This window comes from Sus scrofa, chromosome 8 (genome assembly GCF_000003025.6).
Source record: "Sus scrofa isolate TJ Tabasco breed Duroc chromosome 8, Sscrofa11.1, whole genome shotgun sequence".
NCBI lineage: Eukaryota > Metazoa > Chordata > Mammalia > Artiodactyla > Suidae > Sus > Sus scrofa.
This window is the reverse complement of record NC_010450.4, coordinates 50,366,188-50,380,821: the sequence shown is the minus strand read 5'-3', so window position 1 is coordinate 50,380,821 and position 14,634 is coordinate 50,366,188. Positions and strand designations below refer to the sequence as shown.

The following is a 14,634-nucleotide window of genomic DNA, read 5'->3' as shown; positions in this document are numbered from 1 at the left end:
TTCTACTTTTAGTTTATTGAGAACCCCCCCAGAGTATACAGGGTTCTCTTTTCTCTACACCCTCTAAACATTGGTTCTTTGTTTACTTTTCAAAGACAGCCTTTCTGACAGATGTGCAATGATGTCTTATTTTGGTTTTGACCTGCATTTCCCTGATGATTATCAATGTTGGGCATCTTTTTGTGTACCCATTTGGCTATCTGTATTTCCACTTGGGAAAAATGTCAGTTCAGTTCTTCTGCCCATTTTTTTAAACCAGTTGTTTGTTTTCCTGATGTGGAATTGTATGTGCTGTTTATATATGTTGGATATTAATTCCTTATCAGTCATGTAATTTGCAAATTAAAACACAAAGAGTTTCACTTGGCTCATCTAAATAATATTTTTAAAACAGTTGAATTCTTATAATGAGGAGTATATCCATCAAAAATTTTATGAAAACATAGACTAGAAAAGTGATAATGCTGTTAAAAGTTGAATACAGAAAAAATAGAGTTTATAATATCATCTTGAGCAGGATTCCTTCTCCACAAATGTAAGCAAAATAAGGAGACATATTTTTTGAGTAAATATTACTTTCTGAATTAAGTCAGAAAGAAGGAAAACTATCCCAGAATAAAATTAGTAAGAGATATCTAGCCAGTGCACATAATCCTATTCAACAAATGACCCAATGAACATGTTGAATATGCCATGTACAATAATCTCATCTTGGGGCCATCAGGATGTTTTGTAATTTAAGATCTCAAGCTTTCTATGATTAAGCTGAAATTCCTTTATAAAAGTCATTATTAGTTTATTTATCCAATTAATACTTTTACATCCAAATTCCTACTGTGTAACACATATCTGGCTTCTCTGTCATAAAACTGTACAAGAACTAAGGCATATTTAAAATACTTTGGGGAAGAAAATTTCACATCTAAGGTTAGTCATCCTTTTAATACTACCTGTGACGTCATTGCTTTAGGGTGGGGATTTATCAGATTGAGAATATCAGGTTTTACATTGTTGTTTAACAGTGCCAAGACTAGAACTATTGAATCTAAAAGCAAAGCAAAAGCAATGTGGAATTCACTTTAATCAACAGAATGTAAATACTTGAACCAATTTAAAAAGACAAGCTGATTTCACTATAGAACTTGCCATTGGCCTGCTAATAAAGCTTTTAATATTTGACAAAGAATGTCTGAAGGGACATGTTAAATATCTGTTCCTCCACACTATGTACACTCAAACATTATACTAATTCTCTTCTTTGAAAAACAAGATATATAAACCATATTATCGTTGCAAGTTCCTTCATATTTGTGCCATAATATAAATTTTTTTTTTTATCTTGGAAGATATGTTTCTCTTTATGTTTAGCAAAAATACATTTTTGTTTTTAAAAAATACACATATATGTTGTGTGTATGCATACATGTGTGTGCATGTATTCCAGGTACTGTTCTTTTTTTCATTTTTTAAAGTTTTATTGAAGTATAGTTGCTTTACAACATTGTGATCATTTCTGCTGTACAGTAAAGTGGTTCAGTCATACATGTACACATATCCATTCTCTTTCAGATTCTTTTCCCACATAGATTATCACAGAATATTGGGTAGAGTTCCCTGTGCTGTAAAGGAGGTCCTGTTGGCCAGTCACTCCATACACCATATTGCAGGAACTGTTCTAAACAATTTAAAATTTTTCTCTTGTTGAATCCACAAAAAATCCTCATACTGTCTGGCTTTCTGTTATGATTCATGCAGTTATTTTAGAAATTTGTTCTAAGAAGTAGTTAACCTCTGTTAACTTATAATTAGCTTGTTGTATGAGACATTATGTCATTTTCTGTATGAACAGTTTCTCTCACAGTGTAAAAAGTGCAATGTAGATTTTTAATCTTGTGATGATGAGAACTTTCCAATGCTAAATTTATGGCCTACTTCAGTGATCATCCTATTAGTCTGTCTTTTATCACTCTGATACTCATCTGTTTTATAACGTCTTTAAAGATAAGCAAATATAGGGGTTCCCTTCATGGCTCAGCAATTAATGATCCTGATTAGTATCCATGAGGATGTGGGTTTGATCTCTGGCCTCGTTCAGTGGGTTAAGGATCTGGCATTGCGGTGAGCTGTGGTGTAGTTTGCAGACACAGCTGGGACCCTGTGTTGCTGTGGCTGTGGTGTAAACTGGCAGCTGCAACTCCAATTTACAATTTGACTCCTAGCCTGGGAAATTTCATATGCCATGGGTGTGGCCCCAAAAAAGCAAAAAAAAAAAAAAAAAAGATAATCAAGTGTAATCAAATTACAAACTATGCATTTACCCAGGAAATCTTAAGTATGATGATAGTTATTCATTTATATTTTTATTGTAATTTGTATTTTCCCTCACATAATAGTTATCTAAAAGTCTTCATTTATCTAAATGATAATTTTTTAAGTAGTCAATTTGCTTCAAAAATGGATATCTTTTATTTTAAACTGTATTTAAATATAAATATATTATAAATACATAATATGTATGTAATATAAATATATATGTAATATAAATATTTTAGGTATGCATATTTGAATGCATATTATGTAGTGAAGAGTTCAGAATATGAGAGGAGTAATAAAATAATGCTAGAAATGGTCCTCATAAAAATTAAGTTTCATTGGAACAGCTTTAAAGTCTATGCTTTAGTTTTTTCTGTGCACATAAGATAATTAATATTCAAGTAGCCTTCTATTTTTGTAATTATTCTGTTCTCTTAAATAATAGTAAGGAGAATCCTCTGCTAGCCCTAATAATAGGATAGAATATACTTTTATGTGTATTTTGTTTTGGCAACATTTCTATTAATTTAATTTATTTAGGTATGATGATCTTGAAATCTACTTAGGAGATATATAAATATATATATATACACATACATATATATATGTTATATACATAGATACACACATGTACACATATATATGTATAGCAGTATGTGCCAAGTACTACTTAAAACATGGTATAATCATTTTAGTCTTTTAACCTTGTGGTATAACCTCTGCATGAGGAAGTTAAAGCAAAAGATGAAGTAACTTTTCTTGCCATATAGTTAAAATATAAGATGTATAAGTGAATTAGAAAGCAAAGCTTTTCTCTTATATATGTACAGCTAATTAACCACAATTGTTTAATAATGTAACTGCTTATTTTTTATGATACAAAACTACAGCCAATCATTGGTGTGAAGAATTATCCAAGTCAGGTCACTTACTGACAGTGGTTGGCTTAGCATTTGTATATTAAGGAAAGCTTGGGTCTTGGCAGTCTAGCCAAGAGGATGTTAGAAAGATGTCCTCAATGTTTGCTTAGGAGGGAGTCTGTTATGCTAACGTTGTAGGGTCTGCTTGGTTCCAATGACCCTCCTTTTCTGGTATACTCACCCTTGTATTCTCTTCCCACACTGAAATAAGCCAGGTCTCTATCAGGTGTAAAGTATAGTAGGTAAAGTATAGTAGGTAAGTATAGTAGGTATAGTGTAAAGATTAAGGTATAGGGCCTCTAAAGCCAGTTCACGAAGAGTATTATTGCTCTGCCTCGCTCTCTAGGACCACTCATTTTGGGAAAAGAACTGCCAGCATGGGGGACAGTTAAGCAGCCTTGAGGAGAGTTCCATCAATAAACTGAGACCCCCTCCCAACAGCTGTCATCAAATTGCCAGTCATATAAGTGAAACAGTGTGGATGTAGACCTCTCAGACCACGTCAAACCTACCCATGACTGAAGCCTCATGAGAAACTCCAAGCCAGAGCCCCCAGTCCCATCAAGCCACCTCTAGGAAAACATAAATGTTTTCCACTGCTTTAAGCCACTAAATTTGAGATACTTCCTTATACATCATGTTACAACCAATGCAGATAGTATGCTTACTTGGTTTGGCATTGGAAGGAAAGGTGTGTACCATTATCATTTTTGTGTGTGTGTGATGGCTTAAATCTCTGACATGTGAATAATTCTTGCATCATCTAGGTTTCAGTCTGACTCATTTGGCTTCCCGGAGAAGGCTCTCTCTATTTGATTACACACAGGTTATTTTAAAGATCGAAGTGAACATTAAATTGGCAACATGAAGTAGTCAGAAATGGATCTGCATTCAGACTCAGAGGCCAACTTTACAAAGTCAGATGGCTGAGTCTTGCTTCTCTATACAGGTTGCATAGCCTTTCTCCCTTTCACAACTTGAATCCCAATCTGCATTGTCACAAATGATCATAACGCTAACTCTACGTCATGGTGCCTATTGCTATCTAGGCTCTTCATTTTCTAACATGATTTCTTGATTCAAGTTACTCCCCAAAAGAATCTCATCATCCCATTTCATCACTTCACAGATTTAAACCATGGAGTTGTGGCTAGTTCCTGGATTCATGCCTTAGCGTAAGCTTGGCCCTATAGCATAATCAGCTAATGCTAGACACTAGATTGGGAGTCTGTGTTCACGGGAGAATTATCGTCAATCTGTGCTAAAAGAGTGACAATCTCCCTTACAAGTGGCTTTGAATTTGGCAGTGTACTTGGCATATCTTACATAGCTTCCCAGCCCCAAAATAGTATGTTTTAAATGTCTCATTTCCTTCTCCATATGTACATTCAAAGAAATTTCAACTACCATGACACTAACCCCACAGTTTTTAGATACATTAAATTTGTATCTATGTTTCCTTTTAACGTTGCCCTTTCGCATTTGCCCTCTGAAGTTAAGTCATTTTTTAAAAAAATCCAAATGGAGAAATGGTCAATAAGACATCTAGCTAAAATGTTGCCCTAACATAAATGCAGCTTATTTAAAAATGTTTTGCTCTGGTGCAAACCTTATACTTTTAGACAAAGACAAAGATGAGCAAAAAACTTATTTAGTTTAAAATCCAGGAGTTCCCGTCGTGGTGCAGTGGTTAACGAATCCGACTAGGAACCATGAGGTTGTGGGTTCAGACCCTGCCCTTGCTCAGTGGGTTAAGGATCCGGCGTTGCCGTGAGCTGTGGTGTAGGTTGCAGACGTGGCTCGGATCCCGAGTTGCTGTGGTTCTGGCGTAGGCCGGTGGCTACAGCTCAGATTTGACCCCTAGCCCGGAAACCTCCATATGCCGCGGGAGCAGCCCAAGAAATGGCAAAAAGACCAAAAAAAAAAAAAAAAAAAAAAAACAAAACAAAACAAAAAAAACCCAAGCAGTTTACACATTGGTAGTGAAGGAAAATAGCTTGCTGCTCCATAGTTAACTATTTTATTCCTTTTCTTATATAATATTCACCCTCCACATGTATTTTCACATAGATAGCATATTTAATATGAAATCCACTATTTAAATATAATAACATGTCCCTAATTTACAAAATAAGGTAGTTTATTAAAAGGGTGTTTATCTAAGTTTCTGTTACTGACATCCAGGCATCTGTTCCATTAAAACCCATGTTCATTATAAGACATATGTGATCTTCAAAAAGAATTTTACATTGCAGTAAAGCCATGGATAAGTTTGTGTCCTATTGGTTTACCTTGAACCTCTGGAACCTGTCTGTACCCATCATCCCTCTTGTAGACTTGGGCGACATTATTTTTCCTGAGTACCGCCAGCCTGATTAAGTTGTTCCTTCACTGCCCAACCTCTACCCCTCCAAGGTGACTGTTCTATCCTGTCCCTTGCCAGTGAACCTGGTATGTTTCTTGGATTGCACTAATCACAGGGTCATCATTATTTGTTAGCGTGGTTTGCTCTCTTCCCAGGGGTATATCCTCTCTTTGCAAAGAGAATCTGTACTTTTTGTATTCATTCCAAGCACAAGGTAGGCAATAAGAACAGTAGCACAAAATGTGCTGAAGGTATCCATGCATCGTGGGTGCGTGTTTGAAGAAATATACCTAAAGAATTAAAAATACCAAGAATCAGAAAAAAAAAAAAAAAGAGTTCCCATTGTGGCACAGCAGAAATGAATCTGACTAGTAACCATGAGGTTGAGAGTTCGATCCTTGGCTTCGCTCAGTGAGTTAAGGAGCTGACATTGGCGTGAGCTGTGGCATAGTTTGCAGATGTGGCTCGGATCTGGTGTCACCATGGTTGTGGTATAGGCCAGCAGCTGAAGCTCTGATTTGATCCCTAGCCTGGGAACTTCCATATGCCATGGGTGTGACCCTAAAAGCCAAAAAAAGGAAAAAAAAAAAAAAAAAAAAAAGGCAAGCATCTCAAAAATTTCTTACTTTACAAAAAATTTTTTATTTTTATTTTTTATTTTTGGGGGGCTGCACTTGTGACATATGGAAGTTCCCAGGCTAGGGGTCAAATCAGAGCTGTAGCTGCTGGCCTATGCCACAGCCACAGAAATGCCAGATCATTAACCCACTGAGTGAGGCCAGGGATCAAACCTGCATCTTCATGGATACTAGTCAGATTTGTTTCCACTGAGCCATTGGAGGAACTCACAAAAAAATTATTTTTTAAGAAATATAGTTGTTGCTGAAAACTGCATGACTGACCTTCAGCCTCCAGCTTGGATCACTGGACACCAGTTTTCATTCTGCTGTGCTGAAGGTCAGGGTCTAATTTTTTAAAAAGTGATTATGTTTAATATGGTTAAAATATACAGAGGGTTATTAGATGTTTAAGAGCTTTTCCATTAGTTACATTTTTTTTTCATGAATATTATTTTGTTTTGGAAGTATATAAGTACACCTGAAGCTAGTATAGTAGTATAAATCAACTATACTTCGGTAAGGAAAAAGACAGTTTAGAGAACTGGATAAATTTGAATTGGTAAATGAGGCAGATATTTTGTTGAGAATATTTCTAGTTAGCATTTTTATTTCTCTCTTAATATTTTAATTATCTATTCATTTAGTCCCTATATAATAATAAAACTATTGTCCAGAAATATTTTTTATTTTTTAACTTTTATCTTATTTTTATGGCTGCATCTGCGGCATATGGAAATTCTTGGGCCAGGGATTTAATCCAAGCTGTTGCTGCGACCTATGACACAGCTGTGTCAACACTGGATCCTTTAACTGATTGTGCCGGGCCTGGGATCCTACCCTCAACTCCACAGTGACCCAAACTGCTGCAGTTGGATTCTTAACCCACTGTGCCATAGAAGGAATACCAAGAAATAAATAAATATGAACCATTATTGTGCATTGAAATAAACAAAATATATATTTAGGTATACTTTTTCCATCTGGCTTAAAAAGTGAAAATATATACTACTTAAAAAGAAGCTATATCTGAGTTCAAAATTCTGCATTTATAAGAACTATTCTTGCTCAGGAATACTATAGCATATTATGTATAAATATTACTTATTATGATTGTTGAGAATTTTAGAAATATAGCTTTTCAATTAGTAGCTTATAGCTATGCTACCAATAAACAAGTAATTTTAACCACCAATGCATGTTCTAAAGATATATTTTAATAAACTTAAATGTCTCATTCTTTACAGTGATTTATAAAATGTTTCATTAAAAATATCTGATTCCAAAGAATTGGCTATTTCAGGACATGAACAAAACATTGTTATCTACTCCCAGTATTTTACTATTTTATTAGTATAAAGTAGTTTTTTGAATTCACCAACACTTTTTATGTGCATGTCTATTCTAGAGATTGTGACCTCTTTAATAATTATTTATATTACTGTGCAATTGAATCTCTCTTTACTCATTTTTTTTTCTCCTTTTTCCTTTTAACATGCTGCAGTAGCTAACATATTATGGAGAGAAGAAGGTACTAAATTCCATTACTATTTATATTGTGATTATTTCGCTTAATTTTAAGATTTTTGACTATCAGTTCTAATAATTGCCTTATCCATTTTTATTTTGACTCAATATTTTTTAAATCACCAATCAATAGTCTTCTGTAAACCTGCTACAATTAAAAATATTTATCACTCCTTATCAGCTTTATTTGTTATTGATATATGATCAGGAAGTAACATTATAATAGATTGAAATGTTTTTAAGAGTATAACATTTAAATTAATCAAATAAATGAAAGTCAAAATCTTTAAACAGTTTACTAAATCTTGATATAGATTAGAAAAAGGAAAATTATAAAAAAATTGTCTTATGAAGGCAATATGATAAATTATTTAAGAAAATTACCTATAAATTTGAAGGACATGTATTCGAATCCAGATTGCACCATGATGTAACCCAGGGTCTCTTTATGTCTTAATTTCCTCATTTCAAAAATAAGGAGAGTTATCAATTCTCAGTAGGGTTATTATAAACTCCTTAAATATAGGCTACACTCAATAAATGGTAGCCACAGTCATTTAGTATTGGTATTGTTTTTCTTAATTATTGACAAAGGCCAGGAAAAATGTGTTTGATCAGGTATTCAAATATCCCAAGTGCTTTAGTTAAATTTTTAGAAGAAAATTATGGATAAGTAGTCATAACACTACTGGTGAGCAATGGTAAGAATGATTGGCTTCATGATCCATTCATCAAAGCTTCCTTTTCTGTTATAACTCCTACATGAAGTAGTGTCATTGCTACCTGAGATGACCATGCCTCATGGGCTTCAAGAGATTCTAGAATTGTTTCACAGTAATTTTGGAGAAATATTTAAAATGAAAGAGGAGCGTTTTCAGGAAGTAAGGCTTCTATATTCATGACACTTAGATAAGAGTTATAGCTCTCTGTGAGGCAGATCCCACCTTCCAATGGCTGTACCTGATGTCAATGTAGAGTGTTTAAGCTGTTGATATTTTCATTAGAAAGTCCCCTACCTTCTGTGTTAAGACGAATGTTGACAGCATTCCCAGTGCTTTAAATTACCTCATAAAAATATTTTCAAATCAAAAAAGGAATTTGACAAGATATCCATTTGCATATGTACAAATATATACACATACATATATATGTATGCATATATGAATACACACATGCATATTTTCACATATGTATAATTATAAATGTGATTTCACCTAATATTAATTACATAGAAAACAAATACTCATATGTTATGACATTTGCTATGTTAATCACTATATGTGAAATTAATCATGTAGATTAGAATTCAGTTTTATCAACCTATCTTTGGAAGTTCAGGAAATTACATTCTGACTCAAACGGACTGGTTTAGATTATCTCACTCCAACATAGAGTGTTCAGACACCACCCACTTCCTGGATTAAGTTTGGCACAATCACTCCCCAAAAACCTTCTAGCAAGAATGAAAGAGTAAGTCAGGCTTATTTTAGTTGAACATAAAGATCTCACTGAGGTGTGATGGTAGGTGTTGCTCTACATATGAAAAGGTTTTTAGTTCCAAAGACAGAGATACAAAAATTTGGAATATTTATGAGCCAAAAATCTATCCCTGTTGAGTTATTCAAGGTGAGATATGCAATGTAGACCATCTATTTTCGCATATATTTTTCTTTAGCAATATATACATATTTCTTCTACACTAATAAAATAAGTAAATTTAAGGTCACTTAAAGGGACAGAATAATATATTAACAAATGAAGGACTGACTTTAACACCAAACTTACTGAATTATCTTTGATTGGTTACCAAATCACTGCATTGTAGGATTATAATTTGCTATTGATCATAATTTAAATGCTACAGTAATGGCAATTTAAGTCAGAGAAAGGCAAACATCAGCACAAAATATTTTTCGTTATTGACTCACATATTCATCCAACAATCATACATTAACCAAATTTTATTGTTAATATAAATTATAGAATTATATATATATAATACATAATTATCACGATTCACTATTATTCTTGATCAGTTCTCCTCAAAGTATTAAGACAGGAATGTGGATTTCATCTGTTTTTTTATCTGCCCATTTCATGTATTTAAAGGTGCAGTATTGATTGAAAAAAACCCTCTGGGAAATACTTCTCTCTTAAGAGAGTGCAAGTAATAATCTTGCTTATGTCCTCTCTGTATAGAAAGAAAAACAAAGCAGCAAAAAAAGCTTACAAGGAACAAACAAATTATGGATCACCTTCTTGTGCTACTCTATCTTGTTAGATTAACAATCAACCTGGCAAAGACAAAGTGCAGGTGTCTGTCTTGATCAGAGGACGAAAAAAGACAAAACAGTACATATTTCCCATCTTTACTGTGACTAAAGTGGTGAAGCTTTTACTCAAGTCGAGAGCTTTTGCAATAAACTGCAATACAAAGCATTACAGAGGAAAGAATTGGAATTTAAACCTGCACAATTATCAGACTTTTGGGGACTCAGAAGCCTTTTCAAAATTATTGACAACTCAGAGAGATTTTGTTTATGTGGGTTATTTCTATATTTCTATAAGTTTACCATAGTAGAAATTAAAACAGAAAAAACTAATTTCTTAAAAATATTCACAGTAAACTCATTATATGTAGCCATATACAACACATTACTTGTAAAATTATAATAGCAAAAAAATTAGTAGACCCCCAGTTTAACATTTTGCAAATCTTTTAAACATCTGGCTGAATCAAAGATGTCAGAGTCCTTTATCTGCTTCTGCATTGAATTATTGTGATTTGACTCATAATATATGTCATGTAGCCTGTCGAGAACCATACTCTAGATTTGGAAGCATCTAATTTGTGAGAAGAGAGAAAAAGGCAAATGATACTTTAGCATTATTCTGAATATAGTTTTGACTCTGTAAGCCTCCCCCCTCCCCACCCCCCCAAAAAAGAATCACCTTTGAGAACTGCTCTACTAGAAAAGCAAGTTGCTTTTTTAGCAGGCTCATGCATGCATAGAATTCGGCCTCATAGGAGCTGAATTGTATTATTAATATATCTCACAATATAGATTTGAGGAAACCATGAAGACAGTAATCACATTCTGGTGAGATACCATTTTTTTTCAACTGATGTTTGAAAGAGATGTTAACCATAAAATAATGACATTTACCATTTCTTTAACTCTTACTATGTGCCGCTCACTGCATCACATGTTTTCCTTTCTCTGTCTCATTTACTTCTTTTTTTTTTGGCCATATCCATGACATGCAGAAGTTCCCAGACCAGGGATTGAACCTGCATAAAAGCAGTGATAACACTGGATCCTTAACTACTAGGCTATTAAGGAACTCCTCATTTACTTCTATGATAGCTGTATAAATCTGATTATTATCCCCCAGTCTGAGATGGAGAAATTACCACACAGGCTGAATAAATTCCCCACAATACAACTGTAAGTTCTGCAGCTGAGATTTACCTCTGAGCTTTCAGAATCCAGAGAATGGAGTTTGTCATTCTTTGTTATAGTCTCCCATACCAAAAAGAAAAAAATATATATTAGGTCATGAAAACTTAATAGTTACAATGAACATACACAGATATGCTATTACTTCCTATACAGATAACGCCAATAAACACCCCAAAGTGAAAATCAGCATGTGTTTTAAGTTACCAACATCTCCAATGTCAGATTCACATAATTCTGGACCTGTTTTATTCAAAATAAATATATAAATGTATAACATGATAGCAGTATGAAGTGACACACATTTGCATCATATATTCAGATTATGTATTTTTCAGCTAAAACTGAAATAATAATTGATGAACAAAATATGGCTAGCAAGCAAATAAATGGCAAAATTTACCTCGTGTAGGTGGGGAAGAAAAGAACCCACAGATAGTTCACACAGCTGTTCATTTTGTATTATTATTTAGCATGGTACATTATTTAACACTTGTACATGGTACTTTGTGGGCATTACTCTTTTATAAACACTAAGGCATTTTATTCCTTCTAAAAATAATAAAATGCAAAGCAAACAAAATCTTGCATGCTGTTATCTGTACTTTCTCAATAGCTTGTAACCTGGAAAGTAGTTTATACTTTGTAAAAAATGCTGATGTATAACTCATTTTATTTTTTAATTTTTAAATTTTTGTTTGTTTATTTATTTATTTTTAAGCTGCACTCACGGCATATGTAAGTTCCCAGGCTAAGGGTCAAATTGGAGCTGCAGCCACTGGCCTACACCATGGCCACAGCAACGCCAGATCTGAGCTGCATCTGCGACCTACACCACAGCTCAAGGCAATGCCAGATCCTTAACCTGTTGAGCGAGGCCAGGATTCGTTTCCACTGAGCCACGACGGAAACTCCTGATATGTAACTCATTTTAAAAAGCAAGAAAACAGACTTTCAGTTTAGAAAGTGATTTGGATGGATTTAGTGGGGTTTAGAGGAAAATACAGCTTAGAAATTTAATCAGTGCAAAATTACAGTGGAATCCCACTGACCGTGCTGTGAACAGAATATGATAAAATAACATAATAAAGGTATAGAAGTAAGGATAGGAAATACTTCAAGAAACTTGGCAAACAGTCTGGACCTAGCATAGCTGTTGTCAGGTTCAATCACATTCAAATTGCTGAGTGTAGAGCAGAATTGGGCAGCAGCAGGAGGGTAGGGTCACATTCATTACAAAATGTTACAAGCTTTGTAGTAATCATCCAGCAGAATAACTGACACAACTGAAAATCAGACACCACATTACAATTCACTTACACTCAGAAATTTGAACAACCAAAAGCTTGCTAGTAACTGATACATAGCACACATCACCTTCTGTTAATGTTTATATGGAACCTGATACAAATCCATTATTTTGCATACAAACTGATTATTGTAAGTTTTATCCTTTGGGTATGGAACTTATACTTCTGTATGCACATAGTTATAAATAATATCTGACAACTATAAATTTTATTTTATGAAAAATATAACTTGGATTTAGTTCCTGCCACTCCTGCAACTGTTCAGGAACATCTCATCTGAATGTTGGACTATCTGGAATTAAAATACATAATTAACTGATAAAGATTGCATGTATTAAGATATGAGTACTGTAAAATATTCATAAAACAATAATAAGATGTGTCAAAATAATCTGGGCTCCCTTAAAATGTATATACATTATTAGTTAGAAGTAATTACACTATATATAAATACCAAGAAAGTCATAATTATGATCAAATAGATTTTCCTCTGAATCATAAGAGCAGATGGATATATAACAAATAGACAAAATTAGTGACTTTTTAAATTAACTAGGAACATATTTATTAAAAGTGAATATGGCTTAAGTGGAATAAAAATATTTTTTACAAATCACTAATTTTTACTGTGATGCTCAGGCTTGACTTCGTAGAATAAACTTTTTTTTTCTTTTTCTTTTTCTTTTTTTTGGGGGGGGGCTGTGGCCATGACATATGGAAGTTCCTGGGCCAGATATCACATCTACACCACACCAACAACCCAAATCGCTACAGTGACAACTCCAGATCCTTAACCTTCAGTGCCAGGAGGGAATCCCAGAAGTTAAACATTTTAAACAGTAGTGGTTTTACTTTTCAAACCACCAGGATTTCATTATAATTGCCTATGTCCTAAGGAATACATGCTCTTACTGAATTAAATTAAGTATAGACTGAATAAATATGATTGTGTAAACCCATACACCTGGATGAGGGAGCTACGCAGGTGAAGATCATCAGAAAAGGAAGGACCACGTGGTCTTAATCAGTACCTGCTGGAACAAGGCAGAAGCAGAGGAAGCAAAGAGATTAAGTGTGCAGGTGTATGTGGCTGCTTCTCAGATTCTCAGATGCAGACTCTGTTAAACCCATGGCATTCCAGGTGCCTACTTTGTAGCTTTCTGCACCATTAGGTGTGGGTTAACAATATGAGATACATTTCTGAGATGTCACACTCCCAAACCTACAGTGTGGGGAAAAAAAAAAAAAAAGTAAAAGTATGATTTAAATGAGATTTTTTTAAGACATTAAATTGTTTTAAAGGGGAGAAATAGACCCCAAACTTTGCCAATATGAAAACATTTAAGACCTCTATGTTGGTTTACATTTATAAACATTATTTTAGGAAAATACATATTCTCCAAAATCTAGGGGACTTGGTCTTTTTGTTTCTAAAAGTCTCGATATAAACTACATTCCTGCAAAGAATGCACTTTTATATTCCCTAGGGAACTTTAGTAAAAAAAAAAAAAAATAGGATACATACGATTCTTCAAAATGTACTTTTATTTCTTAATCAACACCTAAATTAAATAGGGAAGACACACATAATCTTTGTATCCAGAGTTTATCATTTCCATTTAAAATTATTTCAAAATGTCTGAAATAGTTGTTGAATTGTAATAGAGAAGTCACTGAATTTCAGATCAGGGACATAATGTAGCATGTCTGCTTTGACATTATGCAGAGTTTCCTGGGTGTATGGTAAAGGCTTCATGTGGCTGCCTTTATTAACATTACATGACCTCACAAACTGATCTCCTGCCAGAATTATAACAGGCCCTAAGTCTTGGTGGTAAGGTTTCTGATAATTTTATTTTGAACTCTTGAATGTGTTTTTATTCTTAAGGTCTGGGGATTGGGAACATGTTCTACGTTTTTTATGAAGACGGAATCAAAGTGATACAACCCATAGAATGTGAATTTCAGAGGCACATTAAGCCCAGTGAAAAGCTCCTTGGATTTCAGGCAAGTATTTTAGAAATTCCTTCTCATTTTTATGTAGCAATTGCATTAAATAGAATTATATATATATTTTTGGAAATACAATGAAATCTATATATATATATGAGACATGTTGAG

At 33.8% G+C, this 14,634-nt stretch overlaps 1 protein-coding gene across 4 annotated transcripts in view; it reads left to right on the top strand.

Moving 5' to 3' along the window:
- The window catches only part of FSTL5 (follistatin like 5), a 788,662-nt gene that overhangs the window by 672,112 nt on the left and 101,916 nt on the right, over window positions 1-14,634 (top strand). For 2 of the 4 annotated variants that reach the window (XM_021101308.1, XM_021101307.1), the window contains exons 11-12: window positions 7,720-7,746; window positions 14,402-14,520. In XM_021101308.1, the coding sequence (XP_020956967.1) occupies window positions 7,720-7,746; window positions 14,402-14,520 (146 nt within the window). The remainder of the gene's footprint in view (window positions 1-7,719; window positions 7,747-14,401; window positions 14,521-14,634) is intronic. The other 2 variants (XM_021101310.1, XM_021101309.1) reach the window with 1 other exon arrangement.